This window comes from Drosophila virilis, chromosome 3, assembly GCF_030788295.1.
Source record: "Drosophila virilis strain 15010-1051.87 chromosome 3, Dvir_AGI_RSII-ME, whole genome shotgun sequence".
Classification (NCBI taxonomy): domain Eukaryota; kingdom Metazoa; phylum Arthropoda; class Insecta; order Diptera; family Drosophilidae; genus Drosophila; species Drosophila virilis.
In genome coordinates this window covers 595,843-618,687 of record NC_091545.1, presented here as the reverse complement: position 1 = coordinate 618,687, position 22,845 = coordinate 595,843, and the positions used below count along the sequence as shown (strand labels likewise).

The 22,845-nt window shown below is 40.7% G+C and overlaps 4 protein-coding genes and 3 non-coding genes across 9 annotated transcripts; 4 read left to right on the top strand and 3 right to left on the bottom strand.

Annotated features, from left to right (window-relative positions):
* Positions 1–175: 175 nt before the first annotated feature.
* Positions 176–13,195, bottom strand: Larp4B (La-related protein 4B). Of its 3 annotated transcripts, none has more exons than XM_032435649.2 (8): positions 12,880–13,195; positions 9,941–10,772; positions 9,628–9,877; positions 8,672–9,061; positions 7,304–8,434; positions 5,185–7,237; positions 4,747–5,119; positions 176–4,686 (listed from the first exon to the last, which is right to left on the bottom strand). In XM_032435649.2, the coding sequence occupies exons 2-7, from the start codon at positions 10,756–10,758 to the stop codon at positions 4,962–4,964; spliced, it is 4,800 nt and encodes a 1,599-aa protein (XP_032291540.1). In that variant the 5' UTR covers positions 10,759–10,772; positions 12,880–13,195; the 3' UTR covers positions 176–4,686; positions 4,747–4,961. The 3 variants fall into 3 exon arrangements, with proteins under 3 accessions (XP_032291540.1, XP_032291539.1, XP_032291541.1); XM_032435648.2 differs by lacking the exon at positions 12,880–13,195 and adding an exon at positions 11,627–12,525; XM_032435650.2 differs by lacking the exon at positions 12,880–13,195 and adding an exon at positions 12,362–12,525.
* Positions 13,196–13,809: 614 nt separating this feature from the next.
* Positions 13,810–14,871, bottom strand: eIF1 (eukaryotic translation initiation factor eIF1). The gene is made up of 3 exons (XM_002060041.4): positions 14,703–14,871; positions 14,307–14,464; positions 13,810–14,221 (listed from the first exon to the last, which is right to left on the bottom strand). Exons 1-3 carry the CDS (start codon positions 14,728–14,730, stop codon positions 14,075–14,077), a joined length of 333 nt encoding a protein of 110 aa, XP_002060077.1. The 5' UTR covers positions 14,731–14,871; the 3' UTR covers positions 13,810–14,074.
* Positions 14,872–14,911: 40 nt separating this feature from the next.
* On the top strand, positions 14,912–16,968 carry RpL28 (ribosomal protein L28). Its single transcript, XM_002060042.4, has 4 exons — positions 14,912–15,018; positions 15,892–15,991; positions 16,181–16,423; positions 16,797–16,968. The coding sequence occupies exons 2-4, from the start codon at positions 15,899–15,901 to the stop codon at positions 16,893–16,895; spliced, it is 435 nt and encodes a 144-aa protein (XP_002060078.1). The 5' UTR covers positions 14,912–15,018; positions 15,892–15,898; the 3' UTR covers positions 16,896–16,968.
* LOC6636575 (small nucleolar RNA CD11) lies at positions 15,210–15,285 on the top strand. The gene has a single exon (XR_049263.2). It is a non-coding gene; the product is annotated as a small nucleolar RNA CD11 (small nucleolar RNA).
* LOC6636576 (small nucleolar RNA CD11) lies at positions 15,541–15,614 on the top strand. Its single transcript, XR_049264.2, has one exon. It is a non-coding gene; the product is annotated as a small nucleolar RNA CD11 (small nucleolar RNA).
* On the top strand, positions 15,755–15,829 carry LOC6636577 (small nucleolar RNA CD11). Its single transcript, XR_049265.2, has one exon. It is a non-coding gene; the product is annotated as a small nucleolar RNA CD11 (small nucleolar RNA).
* FoxL1 (Forkhead box L1) lies at positions 16,820–20,492 on the bottom strand. The gene is made up of 3 exons (XM_002060043.4): positions 19,933–20,492; positions 17,588–17,840; positions 16,820–17,518 (listed from the first exon to the last, which is right to left on the bottom strand). Exons 1-3 carry the CDS (start codon positions 20,283–20,285, stop codon positions 17,078–17,080), a joined length of 1,047 nt encoding a protein of 348 aa, XP_002060079.1. The 5' UTR covers positions 20,286–20,492; the 3' UTR covers positions 16,820–17,077.
* Positions 20,493–22,845: the final 2,353 nt, after the last annotated feature.

Sequence of the window (22,845 nt, the reverse complement as noted above, 5' to 3'; positions counted from 1 at the left end):
GATGTTTATTTAAACCGTCTGTTTATTGTTTCTGTTTTATTGGTTGACATGTTTTCAATAATCGTTTCGATTTGCATTTTCCACATTTACCATTTCTTCGGCTAACTACATTTAATCTACGTATGCGCTTTTTGTTTTCTGGTTTTTCTTTTTATTTGATTCTCGTTTATGATACATACAATAAAATAAAATATGCATTTATGATTTGTTTTTTTTTTTTTTTTGTTTGTTTGTTTGTATGTGTTTCGGTCTTAGATGGTTCTCATTTATCTTTCCTATAGCTTTAGATGATTTTTGTTTCAGTTTTAGTTATAAGAGCTCGTATACAATATAAAGCGAGCACAATTTTCACTCCCTAGTATACGGAAAAAGAGTGGATGTTGTTTTTCTTGTTCTTGTTGGTTGTTGTTGTTGTTTCTCTGGTTATGTTTAATATAATTTATGTGTATACTTTTGCATAGGGATATTGTTGAGTTATAGTTACGTTTTAGTTTATAGTTTAATCATATATGCAATTTTATAAACCTTTTTTGTTTTGTTGTTCTTGTTACTTTACATTTATCAATTTTGGTACAATTAATAATATTAATTATATACTCTTCGATTTTATTACATGTGTTCTATATATCAATTTTTTTAACAGACATTCTTTTGTTTTTTTTTTTTTAATGGATTTTCTTTTTTATTTTTAGTGATAACAATGTGCGTAAGCATTTCTATGCAAGTATTTTGAACAGACAAAAAAAAAAAATGAAAAACAACGTTTATCATTGAAAAACAAAAATGAAATTATAAAATGAAAAACAAGTAAATTAAACCCTTCACAAGGGGCGCAAAAAAACAATATCCATCGATAAAAGTGTGCGAATATGGAAAGGCTTTTAAAACTAAAACTATATATGAAATATTTTGATGGCAGTGCCAAAAGAATGAGAGAGATAAAGCAGAGCAGGCGTATTATTATATGTAAGTATAGATTATAGGGTATTCCCGAACGAGTGCTGGACGTCAAGTGGTAAGTAAATGTCTTCCTATCAATATCAAGCTTTCGTGTTATACATTTTTTTCTGATAAAAAAACTTAAACAATTCTACGAGGATTTATAGTACCAAGCAGCTGGCTGGGAATACCTTTAAAACTCGTCTAGTTATTATACAATATATAGATTCATACATATATATATATATGTGTATATATATATATAATATTGCGGCAGTGCCAAACAAAATAATAAATGGGCCATTATACCCTGCCGCCCTTGTGAAAGGCATATACTCTTTCAATAATAAATAATATGGTATACATAATAATGATGATAATAATAATAATAATGTCTTGAAAGCTATTTGAAATGACTCTGCACGACAATTGGATAAGAACAAAGGGTTATTTGCTTAGTTCTGGCTGGATTGTGTATGGATTTTTGTGTGTTGGGATAGTTACATGCATGTATAGTGTATAGAGCGTGTATTATTACATATTACAGTTATTTTTGTTTTTGTTTTTTTTTTTTTTTATCAGTAGTTTGTATAGTTTAACAAGGTGTCATGTGTCATTGTCAGTGTCATATGCGCTGCTTAAATATACAAAATAAATAACTTAAGAACTGAGGCTTTACAATAACAATTTAATTAATTTATTTGTTGCCTTAAAATTATTCAACATCAACAATGTTTCTTTTTCAACTTCATCTGCATCTTCGCCTTCTTTATTTATCTTTATCATATCTTATCATATCGTTTCGTTTCGTTACGTTTCTTTCCGCTAACTCTAGACCTCTTTTCTCTATATAAACTCCTCTCTCCGAGACAACACCAAAAAATACATCGAGAACTGGCAGCCCAAGCAGCCGGGCCTAGTATAGGGTGTAGGGTATTTGGCAATCAATCTGGCAATCCATATTCCAACCTTTTTATTTATTTTATTTTTAATTTTTTTTTACATGCAATTGAAGAGTTCTTCACTCTGCAAGTTGCATAATATCACACAGCACACGTGGCGTTTGTTGCACATATTGAATGCCAGCTACACCCTAAGTGCATCCAGACGACTGGGTATGCCGGCTCTCTAGTCCCATTTGTTACTCTATGCCCGTCGTTCGTCGTCGGCGCTAACGTAGTTTCACTGTACAGTGAGACGGTGGAGAACCAATTAAACAATGTGTGTGTGTGTGGTTGGCAGAAGGCCGTGATTGGGATGGTTGGGAGGAGGAGGGAGGTATACCAACTATTATTTTATGTGTTGCATGTGTGTGTGTGTGTGTGTTTGCTTATGTGTATGTGTGTGCGTGTGTGTGTATGTGTATGTGTATGTATACAAGCACACCACTGAGCAAAAGGGCGGGGGTCAGTCGTCAGGCCAGATGCGACAGTCCCAGATGCTCATCTCGGAGCAGCTGGGACGAGCGTCTGGACTTGGACTAGCGGCAACAATAGTGTTTAACAAATAATAAAAGTTTAATTATAGTAGGGTCTACTCAGTGGAGCGGGTATACATATATATATATATGTACATATATATATGTAACGGATATATATATATATACAGATATAAATGTTTTTAGTATAGGCACTTAGCATATTCGATTGTTTTTATAGAATCAAAATATATGTTTACTTTAAGTTAATATATATACACACATATATATGTATATAGGGGCATATATATATATATAATGTATATTGTATAAAATGTAGCATGTGTTAAAAGTCTTGCATACTGGGACACTGGCTTGTGGGAGAGGCTGGGAAACACTTCATTTTGGTATTCTATTATATTTAGCAGTTATCTACTTTGAGAGAACTCTCACTCGAATCGAAGAAAGTGGAAAGGAAAACGCTTTCTTTTGTTTGTTTTGTTGTGTGTTTTTGATAGTGAAATGGGGGGCGGAGGACGTAACATCGCCGCAAGCAATCCGATTGTCGAATCGAATATATTTTGCCTACCCTTAAGAATATGGGATATCTTAGCATATCACTTAACGCTAGCATTAGCTTATATACATATCTATATTTATATATACATATATATATATATATACACATATATATGTATCATGTATCGTATGCGCTTAGTGCCTACATAGATTAACTTCTGTCAATTGTTTATGCCTTAAGATTAATTTACTTGCTTATACACTTAAACTTCAAAATCAAATTGAAAAGGTTTTCATAGCTTTATATTCCGTTGCCGTTGTTTTGTGCGTACAAAATCATAAGTGAAATTAATACGGATCAAAGTTTACAAACAAAGGAAATCCAACCGAAAAGCATAATGAGCATTAGTATTAAATACAATATTATTTTTTTCAACATTTTTGTAAATTTTTTTCGTTTTTTTGTGTGGGTCAACCAAAGCAAAAGAAAAAAGAAGTAAAATGTAAGAATTAATTGTACATAGGTATATATACAATTATGTATATGTATATAAGTATATAATTTTAAATGCCTATTTGTGTTGTCCTAAACCGCATAGAAATTTCACTGCATGTGTGTGTGTGTGTGTGTGTGTATGTGTGTGGGCGAGTCTGTGTGTGTTTCTTTATGGCACCTTTTGCTATCTTTTTGTTTAGTTTTTTAGTTGTTTATACAAAAATAATTTTTGTACATTTTTTATGTGTGTGTTGAGAGTAACACTAATTGTTTTATTATTAGTTATTTTGTTCGGCTTGTATAAAATTTGCATTAATTTGTTTTTGGTTTTAGTTTTTTTTTCTCGAGAAATGTGTGTGAAACCATTGAACTGAGAAAATTGCCTCATATGTGTGGAAGAAATGCAATTTCAAATAGTTTGCAATTATTTCCATAGACATATAAGTATAAACATAGAGAGTGTGTGTGTGTGCGAGTGTGTGTGTGTTTGTGTGTGTGTGCCAGTCTGTGTCCGTGTTAACAGGTTCCTTTAGGACAAGAAATAAGTACAAAAAAAAAATGGCCAAAGGCTCGAAATAGAACAAAAGACTTCAATGGTCGCTACTATCAGATAAAGGTTATAATAAGAATATTAAAAAATGAAAAGAAAAAGATGTCTGGGACTAACGTATATAGCCCAATCTGTAGGGGTAGAACTCTCGTATTTGTTTTTGGTTATAATCTATTCAAGTTTTAGCATATAAGCAAATGATAATTAACGTTGACAATCAACACACGATGATGATGATGATGAACATGATTCACCAGGCAATGAGTAATGGATTATTAATAATGATTAATGCTACATTCTTTTTGTTGTTGTTGTTGTCGTTATTTAGCTAACATCTCGAACGGATGCAACTTGGCTGACTACAATCAAACAATTTACATTAATCGTTATCGTAAACTTAACTTGGGCTTATACACTTCTTCCCCCTCTCTCTCTCTCTCTCTTATATATACATATATATACGCTATATATATATACAAGCCATATATATATACATATATATTTTTTTATATATATATCTACCAATTCATCATCGTTGCACTAATCTACATGTGTTTTGTGTGTATGTTAAGTTTAGGCTAAGATAAATTAACTTTAACTGATTATACATATATATATATGTATTTAGATGTGTGAGTCTCTGTGTGTGTTTGTGTGTTTTCATTAATGTTATGCACCATTATTCCTTTGCCTATGCTTTTATTATATTATATGATAACTGGTCCAAGCCGGTCGCCCTCTAATCTCTCCTCGTTGCGACGCCAACTGCAAAGGAGAATATATTAAATAAAATATATTAAATACAAAATATCGAACAGATATTACCTTATTTATGCCTCCTTGGTTAGCTCGTATATATCTATAGCGCTTATAGATATAACAAAAAACGGCTTTTGTTTGTATTTACACATTGGAATTTATGTACAGAAAGGGGGGGAGGGGGGTTGATGGGGGTGATGCACCTGAAGCGGCGGCGGCGTCACCTAGCAAAGTATTCATGTTTTTCACATTTGTCGCAAATTCGGCGACCTGCTTTGTTTTTAAGAGTTATTCGATCTCGATTTGCGACCGCCCTGATTGGCATTCGTATTGTGATCAGAGGATGATCCATAATGTTGCGGTGGTTTCTCCTTGCTCTGCTGGCGCGAGCTGCCAGCAATCTGCGCCGCATTCGGACGCGACTCTCGCTGAGCAGCATCTGTTATAAAGTTAATATAGATTAGTTACTATTGGTAGCTTGAATTAGCTCACGATTATACTTACCCTTCTCCTTGGCAACAGCTCCGCCAGGTTGAGTCTGCGTGCCGCCAGTAGCTTTGCCCGGCTGCACTGCTGGAACAGCTGAAGAGGTTACGGCCAGACGCTTCTCAGTCGAGACAGTCGCTGCAACTTTGTCGGCTGTGGGCGTGGCGGCGGTGTCGCTAAAGACTAGTTCCAGCTTGTGGCTGGCCGTGGGGGAGACAGCGCCGTCCTTGATGGCCTCGGCGGCGGTCTTATGGTGCTGCGCCACCTGCGCATAGCTTAGTTTGCTGGCGGTTGTCGCGGCCGCAATATTCTCCGTTGACACTGAATTGGCGGGGGATGTGGAGTTGGCAACACTTTTGTGTTTGTTGCTGTTGGCATCTTTGCCAGCGCCAGGGTTGAGCTCCTTTTTGGTGTGTTGCGTGCTAGTCGTAGCCGGCTTCCTGTGCTGGCCCAAACTCAGCTCGTTTAAGCCGATGGCCAGCGTGCCGCTACAGGCGCCAGCGCCCGAGTTCGTCGGCATATGCCCGGCCACGGGCAGTGCACCAGGCGCGGCCATGCCGCGCACATAGTCATTTGTCATCTGCTGCTGCGACGGTTGCGGCTGCTGCTGTTGCTGTTGGCCATAGCCCTCGGCTAGGCGCTGCTGCTTGCCGCCTTGTATTGGATGCAGTTCATCCTCAGTCTTGTTTGATTTATCCAGCTGCTGAGCAGCAGCAGCTGCCTCTTCAATAGCAACTGTTGCTGTTGCTGTCGTCGTCGTGTTCGCATTGTTATTGTTGTTGCTCAACTTGTTGCTGGCATTGATATTTGGTGTTATACACTTTATCACATTGATCGGGTTATTACTAGAGCTCTGCTTAGTAAAGTTTTTAGTATTGTCAGCTGGAGCTGAAGCTACGACTACCATCGCGGGCGTGGGACTAATTGCCAGATTGCGCTGCTGCTGCTGCTGCTGATATTGTTGCTGCTGTGGCAAATGCTGCTGTTGTTGCTGGCCAGGCTGCTGTTGATGTCGGTTCTGTGCGGCGACGGCGGCGGCATCCTTGCGCGCCTTGCCTTTGCCCGTGCGTACCACATCCGCGAGTCGATTCTCAGCCCAGCCAGCTGCCGGAGCCGCCGTTGAGGAGTTGCTCGAGGAACTATGCGCATTGCTGTCGGCATGCTGATGATTGCTTGAACGCGGCTCCTCGCCGCTGCATTCGGCCGCCGACGACGACGACGCCGCGACAACGGCGGCGCCGTGTCCCGGCTGATGATGGGCCTGACTCTGATTGGCCGTCTGCTGCTTACTGTGACTTGGCCCGCTCGCCGATGAGGATGAGTTGCTGCTAGAGTTATGCATGGAAGCGTTGCTGTGATGCTGATGCTGATGATGATGATGTGCACCATGTGCCGGCGCCGAGGTAGCCGGCAGCGGTGGAAAGGCGGACGCCTCCAAATCGAATTGCGGCGGCTGTGCCGGAGCCGCCGGCTGCTGCTGCTGTTGTTGCTGCTGCTGCTGCTGCAACTGTTGCTGATGTGCATTATGGCCCTGATATCCCATGCTAATGCCATGGTGCAGGCCGCGCTCATTACTGCTACCGCCGCCGCCGCCTCCTCCTCCTCCGCCGCCGCCTCCTGCTCCTCCTACGCTGCTGCTGGCGCCAATGTTGTTGGACATGTTGCTGTTGTTATTGTTGTTGCTGCTGCTGACACCGAGCCCGCCGCTGTTGCCCACATTGCTGCCAATGGAGTTGTGATGATGATGATGATGATAATTATGGCCCAAGCTTTGCTGTGTAGCCGGCACATGATGCTGCTGCTGCTGCTGTTGTTGTTGCTGCTGTTGCTGCTGATGGGCGGGCAGCGCGCTATGGCTGTGATTATGATGATGATGATGCGACATGGACGCATGCTGCTGAGCATGATAGTTGGGATTATAATTGTTGCCCTTGTAATTGCCGCGATGCTGCGGCGGCGCCGGCTGCGCCTCATGACTGCCATAATGACTCTCGCGATGCGACGACTGCACGTTATTCGTGGATGAGGCGGACGACGAGGAGAGCAGCTGCTGCGGCGATCCGCCATAGATCTGAAATAAACAAGAGATAAGTAAATCGATCAGGCGTAAGGAATAGAACCCTAGTTTGACACTTACATTAACTCGACCGCCTGGCGAGTAATTGATGCCGTCTTCGTCGCGCCGGCGACGGCGTGGACGTGTCTGCCAGTGCAGCTGCTGTGGTTCCTTGCCGCCGCCAATGGAAGTGGCCAGCGACGATGAGGAGCTGGCTGACATGTTGCTGCGACTCGGTTGCATGCCATGCGAGCTGCCGCCGTGCTCGACAACAACATTATCGCCGCCGCTAGCTTCCTGCAGCTCCACAGGCTGTGCAGCATGTACCACCAGGTGATGATGCGCCTGTTGCTGCTGGTTAGGTTGCGGTGCCAGAGTCAACGTTGCAGCGTGCGAGTTGGCATATGTTGAGTGCGTTGAGCTGGCGGCGCTCGAGGAAGGCAATTGATAGTGCGTTTGCTGCTGCTGCTGCTGCTGCGGCTGCTGCTGTGGCTGATGGTGAGCATGGCTGCTGGTGGGCAGCGTTTGCACCTGGGTGCTGTAGTGATGGTGGCTGCCATAGCTCTTGTCCAGATTCTTTTGCATGCCACCCTTCCAGTTGCTCTTGAGCGCATATCGCGTGGACCCAGCCGAGTTTCCGCTGACGATTTGCTGCTGTTGCACCTGCTGCTGCTGGCTGGAGCTCGCCGGCTGCTGCTGCTGCTGCAGCTGCTGATGCTGTTGCACCTGCTGTTGCTGTTGTTGTTGCACCTGCTGCTGCTGTTGCTGCTGCAGCGGCACCTGCTGTATTGGATCCACAATGGCAGCCGGCACCACGCTGATGCCACGCAGCGTCGTGGGCATGATAATGTTGCCGCTCTGGATATGCGAAGACGTCTGTTGTTGTTGTTGTTGCTGTGCATTGCGCGGCGGCTTGCTGCGCAGCTCGCCGCGTGGTCCTGTGCCGGTCAGGCTATTCGGATTGCCGCGATGATTGCTATTGTAGCGACCGCCACCACCACCGCCGCTCTGCGGCTTATTCGTCACGATTTGTGTGGCGGGCGGCGGTGCAGTTGTGAAATTGGCAGCCACAGCCTGCGGTGCCAGACCATTTGCTGCATATAAATTGCCGCCAATCTCATAAAAGTTCTGGCCATGCGCTGCCGTCGCCGCGGCCACAGTGGTCGGTTGCCACGGCATTAGGCCTGTGTAGAACGGTTGCTGCTGAAAGGGCTACAAAAATGCGAGACGTTAGACAAATAAATAAATAGAGCCTGGCCTGGGTTTAATTCGGATACTGGAGCTCTCATTATTGAGCCGAGGATATTCATACAAAAGAGTGGCCGCCTCCTCGACTCAGAAAGACCAGCACAAAATAAGGAATAAGAAAGCGAACTAACTAAGTTTGAGCTTGTCCGCAACTCGATTCAATGCTGGACTCTATTAGCAAATATTCCTTTTAATACTCACAATCAGAACCTGGCCACCGTAGGGCACCGTCGCTGGAGTAAGGGCGCCATTCCCGGCATAGACGAAACGTTGTGGAGCCGCATTGTAGCTGACGGCGGCAGCAGCTGCAGCGGCGCCAGCGGCAGCGGCTGGATCATAGACTGTGGCAGTTGGCGGTGAGTTGAGACGATAGCCGTTCTTGATATTTGGTACTGCAGGTATTCTATTAATAAATGACTTGGGCTTGATGCGCGCCATTATGGGCTTGCCCTGAAACTCTTTGACCTCCTCGCGCAAATACTTGAAGGCCTTCTGCGCATCCTCGTCCGACTCGAATGTGATGTACCACGAATTGTTGGCCGCAAACTCGCAGGCAATCGGGCGAGGGCAGTTGTCGCTGCTGAACAGCGCCTGTGCGAAAAAAGAAGGAGACATGAGTTTAGATGGCAGCTTCATATATATTTTGATTAAGTTAAGGGTAAGCCTTAATTGCCTGCAGACAAAAGGGCGGGCCTATGAGAAGATATGTCAATAGCTACAGTTGCTATTTTCGAACCCTGTTCCGTCCAATTCTTTTTGTTCACATTTCAGTCAATTTTTAAACCCTTTTTCGCCCGTATGAAATTTTATTCTATACTATACATACTATATATATATCTATACATATTAACTTGAGCTGCACTTATCAAGTTATATTTCTTGCCAAGTTTGAAGTTCTCAACTTATGCTAACTACAGTGAAACTCTACCTTTCTAGCCCGCAGACGTTGCTCTGCTTTGATCTTTCAGTCTTAATCTTAGTCAGTCAGTTCGAACATATATTATGAACATAATCGAAAAGTAATCGCTCAGTTAAGCAAGAGTCGACGACCGAGGCTCGATCGTGATTTTGAGAATTTAGATGGGCGCGCTCGTCTCTAATTGAATTTGGTTTCGGTTGCTGGGTGAGCCGCCGTTGTCATCGCCATCGCGTTTTACCTTGACGTCATCGAGTGGCGTGTTGTCGGATATTTCGCGCAATATGATGATGCAACGTTTGTGGTTGGGGCGCACGCGCAGACCCTCGTCATCGACCTGTACGTTGGGCGATTCGCGCAGCACCTCGGTAATCAGATTGATGTCCTTGGTTAGTTTCTTAACAAGATTAAAGTTGGCCACTGTCTTTATGAGCACATATTGATCGCTGTCCATTTGGGACACCAAATAAGTATCCGTTGCCAGATTCTCTCTGCAAAAGAAGTTTCAAATTAGTTTGGGTGTGCGAGTGTGCGCGTGAGTGTGTGCATGTTACCTGCAAAAGTAATAGTCCAGCTGCGTGGCCAGCATCTGCTTGAGCTTGTCCAGCGGCATGCCGCATTCATCGGCCGCTAGCTGCTGCTGCTGCTGCTGTGCGATGAGCTCGGGCTGCTGCTGCTGCTCGAGGGCAACTAAATTCGTATTGTTAACGCCAGGTACGAGCGCCTCTGTGGTATAGCAGACGAGGTTGCCATCTTGAGTCTGAGCGATGGCTCCATTCATGATGGCGTATTCGGTATTGTCAAGTGCGTTTGCCTGAATGCTTTCGCCAGTGGACGGCAGCGGCAGCGGCGGTGGCAGCGGCTGCTGAGCCGAGTGACCGTACTGCAAATGCTGTTGTGCCGGATGCGGATGCGCCTGCAGATGCAACTGGGCCGTGGCCGGCGTTACCGCCTGCACCGTTTGGATGGTCTGCGTTGATTGTTGTTGTTGTTGTTGTTGTTGCTGCTGCTGTTGCTGAGCGGCGGCTGCAGCGGCAACGGCCACAGCGTGGGCGTGCGTATGAGAGATGAGCTGCTGCTGTTGCTGCTGATGTGGATGCTGTTGTGGCTGTGGATGCTGCTGCTGCTGCTGTTGTTGTTGCTGCTGCTGCTGCTGCTGTGAATGCTGTGCGGGCTGTGCTGTTTGGGGCGCTACTGTTCCTGTTGGTGTGCCTCCTGCTGCAGCTGCTGCTGCCGTGATTATGGGTATATGAGCTGCTGTCGGTGCTGCGATCTGTGTCGGGGTGCCGAACAGGTTGGTAGCTAACATTGCCGTTTCAACAGGAACATTGGTGTAAACAGGCGGCTGAATCTTGACAGCATCTCCATTCATATAGACGTAACCTCCTGCAAAGAAAAAAAAAACTCAATCAAGACGCAATTACACTGATAAACAACACAACAGCCCTCTACTACGTTCTAAGAAATTGACACAGCTCCAAATACCCTTCTTAGCCAATTATAAAAGGTAAACACGACGCACAGTGCTACCCATGAAACTCTTTGCAAGCTAAATTTAGCTATATGCAAAGGTCTTCTGCTGGAAACAGTCAAACCATAAATTAATTTAGCTGGATTAAGCTAGTTTTTCTATGTCCAGCGACCCTGTTTGTTTCCAGTTAGCTAATTATAGCTATTTGAACATAGGATTTAGCTACTCTTTTGAAGCGGCAGTTGGCAACACTGGCGCTGTAATTGGAAGCAGAAGCTCCAACCGGGCACTGAAAATGCAATAGGAATTGTATTGCTGGCTAGACGCATTTCTTGTGGATTTCATTTGTATGCGTATGTATGTATAGGTTTAATTGCACAAACAAACAAATGCACAGTCGCCGCCAGCTAATTTGATCCTAAACATAACCACAAACGCTGGGGGGATGGGGTGGCTTGGAGGTAAGGGCAGCTGCGGCTGCTACTGCAAAAACTTTGCGTTTTGGCCTCACCTTAAAGTAATGCAGCATACGCAATGTATGTATTTGTATATATGTATATGCGTTCCTATGTACTCGCCTATATGCGAAAGCATCTATGTGCATACGCATGTGTAAGTGCGGGGGCATTGTTTTGCCACTGTATTTGTAAATGGTCATTTATGCATTTATATATATATATATATATTTATATATATGTATATATATGAATGTGTATGTGCCCCGCATATTTTTTTAATTTACAAATTGAGAATTGAAATTTCTACTAACCTAGGTAATATTCCATGGTAACGTATGTTGGGGAATTGTCAAGAATTCCACACACACAAGCACACACTTAAAGACACAACTCGCTTCTTCTTTTTTCTACTCCTCTTTCAAAAACGAACACCCGACAGCCCCAAAAACTTGCACATACGACTCACTCACACACGCACTCAGACTTGCACTCGCTCACACTCACGCACTCACACACACACACTCACACACACACACACACACACGCACACACAACACACGCGCGCTGCCTTGTTGCGGCTGCTGCTGCTGCTGCTGCCACCCAGCTGAGACTTTTTTAGTTGGAAATTTCGATTTTCACTATATATTCGGATTTCATTAGACTTGAGTATGATGCGAATTACACACAAATCAGCAGTGATTCCTTCCTTCGCAGTTAATATTTATTTATTTATACTGCTGCAATTGCTGTTTGAACTAGTCGCTATCACTGTCTCCTCTCATATTCTCATCTCAACTCGTGCCTCATTTTCTTCCAACTTCGACCGTTGTCGTCTAGTTTTCCGTGTATCTGGCTTCAATGACTTAATTTTTGTTCTCATTTAGTTTTCTTTTCCGTGGCTATTTTCGCTTTTCTTCTTTGCCTCCTTCCCTTGCTTTTTTTCGCACTCAAATATACGCAGAATAAAAATTGAAATTGGCCCGAGAACCGAACCAACAATTGATTTTTTTTTGTTGTTTTCTCACGTCTAAGTTGCACCACCGTACCAGCAAAAATCGTTAAAACAAAATACTTGATTGTTGCAAATGTTTTAAATAATAGTTATTGGTTGTTTTCGACAACGAACTCGTCACGCGAAAATTTTTTTATAAAGCCAAAAATTTGACGTCTCATCGTTATAGAAAAACTTTCGCCCGTTCCTTTTGTCAATCGTTTCGATACACCAACGTTTGCATGGTTGCATGCGGCGAAAACCACACAAAAATCAACTGACAACTAGAAAGCGAAGCCAAAAAAAACTGCAATACGCGCACGCTTTTTGAATATTGAATGACACTGGTCACTAGTCTTATTTAGAAATAACTATTTCGACTGTTTTCTGGTTCTAAAACAAATTGTTAAGCACACGTAATTTAGCGGGGTTGTGCTGGAACGCTGGGAACGAATTTTGAGAACCTTAGAATATATTTTGCTAATTAAACAAAATGCATACGCTTGGGCCTTCAAATGTCACCACGAATGAGTGTCACAAAACACAATAACATATAAAATGAACTGTACTCACCACGTAGCGTAATATTTCGTTTGCCAATGGACCCGTCAGCAATTATTTTTGGTTGCAGCTCTTTTGATAGACCATCGAATTGAATTGAAAACCACTTGTTATGTGTGTTCTCTGGCTAGAGCACTCGCAGCGATTGCGATTGCTAAGCGAAACACCACACGTTCCGCGTGGTGCGCGTACTCGTATTTAAAGACTTTTGTTTATTTTTTGAAAAAAAAAAACTTTAACAATATACACAATTTGTGCATGAATTAATGTAAATTAAATTGTGATTTATGAATTACAATTTTACTGCTGCCGTCAAAACTACAATGTGTGATTGTGGTGGTTGGCGATAGGCACTGATAGTTTTCGGAAACACTGATAGAAGTTCGATAAGTAAAAAATCGATTTCTTATATTTTCGATAATGAGAACCTAGTATAAAACCTGGGATTGCACAAAGACTACACATGACTGTTGTATGATTTTTATAGTCTATAAATGTGTAAACGGGTTTGTCATTTAAATGTGCGTTGTATGTCATCTAAATTTAATGACCTACTGTAAGTTTTGGGCAGTTAATATTTGAATTTGAATGGGAGTGTAACCATTGTTACGTGATATCGATATATCTGACATCCAATAATATGGCTATTTAATTATAATATTTCTTAGATAGTTAAATAATTCGTTGAAAATGTTTCGTTAGTAGAATATGAATTATATATGAACACTGTGTTATTACAGTTGCTTATATAAAATTTAAGTCGCAGAATACCTTTCGATACTTTTCGAAATACGTCATCAACATGGCGGCTGTAAGACTGACGCCGATACAACCTTGGAACTGTTAATAGTTACTGGCCAGGCCGTGCAACTATTTAATTTCAATAGAAGGATTGGTTACAAATTGAAAAACCCATAAATACATATATATGAATACACTCGGTTACTTATTTAAAATGAACATTTAATTTTATTTAACTTGTAATATTAACATTGTTCGCAGTTAATGGTCTATTGCTTTTGTCTTTATATAAATGTTTTTATCAAGAGTTTTAGTTGATCGGAACAAAGAACTTTAGCAAGTTTGGTATACATATAATATATATATATATATATATTTATATTAATATGTGTATGAGTGTGTAGTTATGTATGCAGTGTAAGACTTGTATGGATATCCACACTTTTGTTTCTCCCTTGGCATTAGTTTAGAAGCCGTGAACTTTCAGTTGATCAGGCTTCGCTAGTCCCACCTTGGTCAACCATTGGCAGATGTTTTCACGTTGATCGCCCTGCAGTTGCAGAACTTCACCATACTCTGGATGTTCAATCACAGTCCCATTGCAAGCAAATTCCTAAACAACAAAATCGTTTATCAAATATTCACTTGTAATTGAATTTAAAATCAATATCTGAGCATTTGGCTGGCCATGCACAAACCTTTTTACAGGAGCGGACTATTTTCTTCAAGTCATATTCTGCGGATAAGCCCTGAACAGTGGTCAATGTCTTGCGACCGTTCCTCTGTTGGATTCTTATGTGCACGAGTCCGTCTTGAATATCATCATCATTGCCCTTGATTGCATCAGCAAAGGGGTCTGAAATATAAACAAACATATATATGCATGAAAAATCTGTAATCACACCCGTGCTGCATGTCTACATCCCATTTACATAAATATGTATGTATGTACGTATGTTTGTAAGTTCACTTTGATGACTAGTCTAGTCCGTGTCAGCAGCCATTTTATGTGTACATAGTACATACATACATACATGTGTAAATTACGAGCTGCAAGTGTATTGGGTAGAAATGAAAACGTGCGCTGTCCTTACCACGAGTGTTTAAATTCTGGATGGACATACGACAATAAAAAGAAACCACAGCCTAAAACAAAAACTGTCTGAAACGTTTTAATACAATTCTTTACTTGAATTTAACTGTAATTTAACTTTTTTTGCGAATAGAGCTTCGGAAATGTGTCTGACAAGTAGAGATGGCTTCAGGTATCGATACACCACGCATAAGGCGATGGTCATTGCGGTATATCGATATATGCTGTTTAGCAAGCCTGTGCGCTTAATCGCAGCCAAGTTCACCATGCACTGTGTCTGCCATATTTCTTTCCTGCTTGTCTTTCAACGAGAAAAGGTAGGCATTTTGCATTGTGTCTTGATTTGGTTAAGTTATAGCTTACATAGCGTAGTGAACAACACAAAAAGATGGCAATTATGCAAACTGAATCAGTTGCACCTTGTTAAGCACAACAGTGGCCGCCAATACAAGTTAAATTGGAGGTAAAATTTTGCGTTAAACCTCACACGTGTATGGCGGCTCCTAGGGGCCCCTTGTATGATGAACGATTTTGGCAGAAGAGCTCTTGAAGACTATATTCATCACCCAAGACTGAAGAAACTGTTGAGAGGCTTGCTTTTGGATTATTGTGGAACCACGTAACTATATTTATACCATTTTTTCATTTCATGTGCGCTCCAATGTTGCTGCCCTGCCTTGCCTGTGTGTCTTGCTGCATTGTGGCGATAAAGGTAAGCACATGTGCAGTATAGCCAGTGTTGCAATGCAGCTGTTTTATGCAAAATTTGACTTGTTTTAGAAGTCAATCGGCAACATTGCATTTAGTTTTTTAAAGCAGCTATGGGCAACACTGGTTACAGTTTCTTAAGTGATGAACGATTTGACGGAAGAGTTCTTGAAGACTATATTCATCACCCAAGACTGACTTCATAAAATAAATAGCTTTATTCTGCAGTTGATGTAAAACTAACCTGATATTTTCTTCTATTTCATGACACGAACTCACCTTTCCTGCACCATTTCCTAACCAAAGGTAAGCACACGTGTTAAGTATGAGATTAAGTGAAAAAAAATTGAAAAATCTGATGAATGATTTGGCAGAAGAGTTCTTGAAGACTATATTCATCACCCAAGACTGAATATGTAGCATTCAAAACACAATTATGCGACCTTTACAAATTGATACTAATCAGGATTTTATTTTTGCAGACGTACGATGGCAACCTCTTCGCACCTCAATTGGTTGATCATTCGCAACAACAACGCCTTCTTGTTGAAGAAGCGTGATGTGAAGAAACCTTTCAGCACGGTAAGTGTTGACATTTGGTTTAAGTAAAATGTTGGTTGCTGTTCAATGATGTTTCCAATTTATAAACTTTCACAATGATATTTGAATACAACATGATAGTTACATTAATCTGACGACACTGGCAAATATTTACTACATTTTCCAATATATTAGCATGATTGACTAATAATCTAAACTTATCTCCAAAAGGAACCCAGCAACTTGGCCAATGTCAGCTCTTTCCGCTACAGCGGCATTGTGCACAAGAAAACTCTTGGAGTTGTGCCCGCTGCCGACAAGAAGGGCTTCACTGCCGTCTTGAAGAAGGGCAAATATGGCCAGCGTCCCGCCAAAAATACGGTGCGTGTTAACTTCAAGTCTGGTCCCCGCCGTTCGCTGAAGAAGCTGAAGAACCTCTTAACGGGCACCAAGTACCGCAAGGATCTGACACAGGTATAAATCAAAATATAATCATATAGGGTTGATCTCTAGATTCTGATGATATCTATATTTTTACTACTACACCAAGATCGCAGAACGATCGTGTTGAATATTCTTTCTGATTTGATTTCATTCATTTAAATGAAATAACGATATTTATCTCAATGGAATACTAATGAAAATCTATATATTTGTATGCTTGCAGGTAAAATTACATCTATATGCTAAACCTTCTATTGATGAAGTCTTTTCATGATGAAATCGATTTAAATACTACCAAGATCGCAGAAGTGTCGTGTTGAGCAATCTTTTCTGATTTATCAATATTTATACTTTCTAGATTAGCTTGTAACTGAGCATATTTTAAATGTTAATTTGTCCACAGGCTGCTCTCCGTCGTGCCTCTGCAGTTCTGCGCTCCCAGAAACCCGTTCAGGTCAAGGCTAAAAAACCCGTTCAGGTTTCGTCCAAGAAGCCCGAATAAATGTATTTGATATGGGAAAATTGAGGAGTTGTTTTCTACTCGAGAATAAAAAAAAAAAACACGTTAAACCCTACATCAACCCATCGAAAATGTTTTGTTTTATGCGGATCCAAATAGTAAAACGACTTTAATAATTATTATTAATTAATGAATATTGACAATCTAGTCTTAATGTACAATTACTACGGCTTGCCAATTATGTTGTCAATTGTAAAGAGCGTCGTAGTCTTTGACCTGTTGCCGGCCGCCGAGTTCGACGTGGGCGTGTCATCGCCCAGCAGTTCCTGCAAGCCTTTAAATGCCGCGTCGCTCGATGGAGATGTGAAGGCGCTCGGGGAATGTGGATCTCTACTCGGGACATTGTCTGCGGCGCTCTGGTTGGTTCTGCTCGAACACGGGCTTCGCGCAGGAATGGGTTCCTTCCGGTCTTCGTTGTTGAAGAGATTGTTGAACCCGAAAGACACTGATAGATACTGGCGATGTAGCTCCGTGATGCGATCCGAATAGTTGGGTCTCAGTGCAGCCGGATTGGCCTCGCCGCAGAATATATCAAAGTCGGCAAGCGAGTCGCCGGGGGATCTGATCTCGCCCATGGTGCTGCCGTCATTGCTCGCATTGGAATCCTACGGGAATATGCAAAACAGATTGCTTAGAGATGAGTTTAGTCTTTTTGGAGAATTCAACACACATACCTTTCCGGCGTCCCGTTCGTAGCGGCTGCTGCTGGCGCAGTGTCTTCTCCTGGTGCGGCGCCGTCGGTAGTTGCCCTGCTCGAACATGTCCGTGGCTGAGGCATCCAACATCCAATAGCTGCCCTTGCCGGCGCTGTCATTGTCGTCGATTGTGTTCTTATCGCGCGGGATCTTAACGAAACAATCGTTCAGCGACAGATTATGCCGGATGGAGTTCTGCCAGCCCTGCTTGTTCTCACGATAGTAGGGAAATCTGTGAGGTAGATTGGAAAAATTTGAATATATTGATCGGGTTTAATCAAATGCAGTCGAAGCCATAACATCGATATAATTTAGGGAACCGGCTTCCTGCCTTGAGATGTGGTAAGTGAAACTTGTCTTTATCATTCATTCAGGTTTTGGTTCAAAGATTGGCTTGTGCAATATATTTATAATTTACTCTACAAATGTGACAAGGGATAGAAGGATCAGTATAAACGGACAAGTCGATATAGCCATATCCGCCTGTACATCCGTCCGTCTGTCTGCACGTCCGTCCGTCTGTTTCTATGCGAATTAGTCTCTCAGTTTTAAAGCTATCGTCATGAAACTTTGCAGAAGTCCCTCTTTCTGTTGCACGCAGTACATATGTCCGAATCGGCTGGATCCGACCACTATATCATATAGCTACCATAGGAATGATCGGTCGAAAATTAGGTTCTTGTATAAAAAAATGTTTATCAAGATATCTTAACCAAACTCAGCATTTATTAGTTTTACCATGCTCCCTATATATGTATATGTCAGGTCCTATCAACATCGGTCCACTATATAATATAGCTGGCATAGGATTGATCGGTCGAACACTAGGTTTTTTTATCAAGATAATTTGACCGAATTCGGCATTTATTAGTTTTATTATGTCCTATATTTATGCAAAATCTTATTTACATCGGACCACTGTATCATATAGCTGCCATAGGACCGATCCGTCGAAATGTTGCTTTTTGTATGAAAAACTTGTTTGTTTTTTAAAATATCTTAATCAAACTTTTTTCCCCGTTCTTCTTAGATACGGGCGAAGTATAATGAGCATTATGAAAAGGTTGGGTCTGCAAGATAATTGAAATCGTCGGCGTGCCGAAGAGCTATACTTCTTATTCGTTAAAATTGAATGAAACTTTTCACTTTTGAATTTTTAAATGCCCGTTCTACTGAAAATATTTCATTTTTTAAATATTTTCACAGAGAATTGCGGGCTACATTAAATTGGCATCTGCCAAATCTAGTTAGATAAGAGAGATAAGAGTTGGGTCTAACTGAAAGGTTTCTTATTTTGAACCTAAATATTTTGAAAACAAAGCGAACAAAATAATTCGGATTTTCTTCAGCTGTTTCTGGGGCAGCTGCTTACAGATTTAAAAATATATTGGAGCAGTTGAAAGATTTGGTTTTAAAACGGTTTTGCAGCCTTCATTTAATATATGTGAAAGGATGCTTGGTTTATCGACCCAAACTGGAAACACGCCAAAATAATTGGACGTCAGTGTTAATTCAAAATTTTCTGACATCTCGACTCGTTTATGTATAGGAAATTCTATATATTTATTTTCAACAGATAATTTCCATAAATATTTTAATGGGAAGTAAAATACAAACATGTACATGCATTAATATTTTTCTGGGCTGTAGACAAAGCATTCGACAAGTCTGCTTAACGTCTAACTACTTTTATGAGAAGGGTTTTATGCAGAGGGTATATTATATTATTATAGTATATATGTATATATATATTATTGATTTGTATAAACAGACAAAAGGAGATTCTTTCAGTTCCAGTCAATTCATGCAGCTAAATATTGGGTTGGGGTTGGGATGTATCTTGAGTAAACCTTAGCATTTAGTTTACACTCCTTATATATAATCAGAATCTGTTAACATTGGACTAACATATTATAGATATGTTCTGCATCTGAAGGAATTGGTTGAAAAATAAGTTTTGTATTAATTATTAATTATTAGCTTCTTCCTCAAGAAATCCTTTCTAAATTGCGAACTTCACTGATGTTCCAACATATATTTGCAAGCTCTAAACTACAGCGGTTCTTAGGAATCTGGAATATTGTTACTTTAATTAAAATTGATCAACAAAGACTAAGATATTAAAGATGTGGGCAGGGTCTGTAGGAATCGATCGATAAATTTGTTTTTGTATTTAATTTTATCTTGTTTCTCAAGAAATCTTTTCTTCGCATTTACGAGCCTAAGTAATTCTCCAATATATCTAAAAATAACGTCTATATGATACGGTTTTCTTTACTAAGGTAATTAAGGATCTAGAATATTCATGCTTTCGAGCAACTTACTTATCCATGATAAACTTGTAGATGCCGCTGAGTGTCAATCTCTGGTTGGGGGCGCTGCTGATGGCCATCGCGATTAGCGCAATATATGAAAAGGGCGGTTTCTCGGGTCGATGATTGCTGTGCAAAAATGAGATGGGCAGCGTCCAGATATTGTTGTGCAGCGCCAGAATGTTGTCCATGCCTTGGTAGTAGAACGCGGCCGGAAAGCCGTTGCAGGTCAAGCCATCTCCGACGGCACCGCCTGTCAAGGGATTTGTGCCTCGTAGATACTCGGGACATGCCAACAAGGTGTTGACCAGTTGTTCATTATCCTGAAGGGCTGAGGCGTTCGTATAGCACGCAGTGGGTAGCATATTAATTGTCTCTTATTGTATTTAAAGCTATCTTAAAACCCCTTGTAAGCACTTTTAAGCTAGACACTTTTTCTTAGTATCTCAGAGACACCTTTTGTTATTTTTTTGTTTTAATTGAAAAACTTCGCACTTAATCAGTAGTTTCTTTGGAATTTTTTAAAAATATTATTCAATATTTTCCAATCCGAGCGATCCGTGCGCATTGAAGTCCGATCGACAATTAAATGGTTTTGTGGAAGGGCAGAGCACTTGCAAGTAAAATCAAAGTATTTTGTGGCGAGAGCGCATCAGAGACTATAAATACACACACACACACACACACACACACACACACACACACACACACACACACACACACACACACTCACACACACATGCACACACGTACAGGCACACACATGAAAGAGTATGTAAATATATAGATCAGCAGAGAGCATCTTCATTAAGCTACGAATTTTTTCTGGATTTTTTCTAGGAGTTTGTTCTGATTTTATGTTATTGAATTACTAATTTCTTTTGATCCTTTACATCCAAAATCGTACCTATTTTTTAACTGATCTGCCTCCTAAGATCCTCTCGCTATAGATATTATATTTATGAGATAAATGCAGTCACCTCATTGGTGCATTCAGTTCAAAGCAGGGGCGTCCCTCTCTCTCACACACACACACACACACACACACACACACACACACACACTCACAAGCATGCCTACACTCACATATGCCCAGCACATTGCGATGAGATCTTTGCCTCTGACTTTTCTTTCTGTGGGCGGAGCCTTTTTGCCGTGTGGGTGTTTTCAAAGTATTCGAGATTATTTTATATACAAAAATTGATGTGAAAATGCTCGACAAATGAAAAGTGAGCAAAATTCAATGGGAAAAAGCGGCTCTATTGAACTTTAAATAAGGTAATTTTTGTAAATGAAATAACTTTGTTGTTTATTTAAAGTCTAGTAAACTATTTAGCAATGAAAAATGATAAATATTATTTACAGAACTCTATTTTTGGGTATCTAAAAAATATGAACTTTAAACTTGTACTTTAACCAAAGTAACTTTTGATAATTAAATAACTTTTTTTGTTTATTTAAAGTCAAGTAAACTTTTTAACAATGAAAATTGCGCACAAAAAAATATAGTTTAAAGGGCTGTTTAGTTGAAAGACTTTCAGTGAATATTCGTTGAATATTTTTGGGTATCTATAAAAGATGAGCATTAGACCTGGTTTATCTGTAACCTCTGCGCTATCTGTGGAACATAATCCAATTTCCTTTGGTTTTTACGACCTTTCACGAGCAGCACTCCGAGTAGGAGTCGGGAGTCAAGTGCGCCATTCCTATAGAAACGAAAGCCGTTTACCATATCGCAGGCGGTCGTAAAATGATTGTTGTATACAATTTAAATACAGGACTACAAGAATTGTTTTACGATCGAAGTCTCTGTTTGTGTCTCAAGTAGAAAGCAGAGTCTCATTTAAGGGAAATAAAAACAATAAATGTAAACCAATTGAAGTTGAGTTGCGGCAATATGCCCCATGCAATCCACACATGTCCGAGTCGGACAGATCTGCATCTCTGAACTGTGATCTGGCACAAGGATTTTTCACGCTCTCTCCATTCAAAGATTTAACGATCGCTTACCGCGGCCAAAATGGGTCGTAAAACAATGGGTTATCCTCGGGATCGAGTGAACGTGTTTCTCTCTGAGGTTGGCTGTGATTGTCTCTTGCTTATTTTTAGATCTATGCTGAGAATAGTATTGGAAACAAATAGATTTACATTTTATTGCCGCAAAAAGCAAACATGTACAAGTCTGAAACAACATTGTTTTTCCTTCTTTTCTTCCATCCGTCACGTTAAGCCATAAAACGCCCATTCGACTATTTTTTTTTGCTTTGTTTTGTTTAGTCAAACCGCAAGTTAATCAAACCGAGAAACATCGACAATTGCATTTATGGTTTATATAGTCCGTGACATCTTGTCGATCGACGCGTGTCTCTCGGATCTCCCCTGATTTATGGGAACTACTTATCCCATATCCCCCTATGTCGGCGAATCAACACCTTGTCAAAAATTTGATTGGCTCACTCGACGTGCAGTTGCATTTAAATCAAAACTAACAAATCGTAGATCAAATTCACACCCTCCGAATTTGTAGGCTTTTTTCAAAAGTGCCCTACAACAAACATTTACTACTGGCTGTGACTTGAGATGAGCGCGTGCAGTGTTGTTTTCCCCGCAATAAACACGGACAGCTCAACCTTGTGGAGAATAAAATCTCTGTTTTGTTTCTTAAAGAATTTAGATTATGCTAAAGATATAATTTAATACTTTATATTTTATTAAATTCAACTAAGTGAGTTATATTTTATTTTATTTTATTCATTAAATAATTAGCTTTTCTTCAAAATCGAAGAAAATCTCTTAACCTCTAATTTACTTCCACTCTTCAAATTCATTTCTTTTCGAATGATTTATATCTGAAAACTCGAAAGAGTCGTTTGTGAACTATCGACTATGCTTGAGCGAAATGTTATACCTGGTTATATCGTTTTT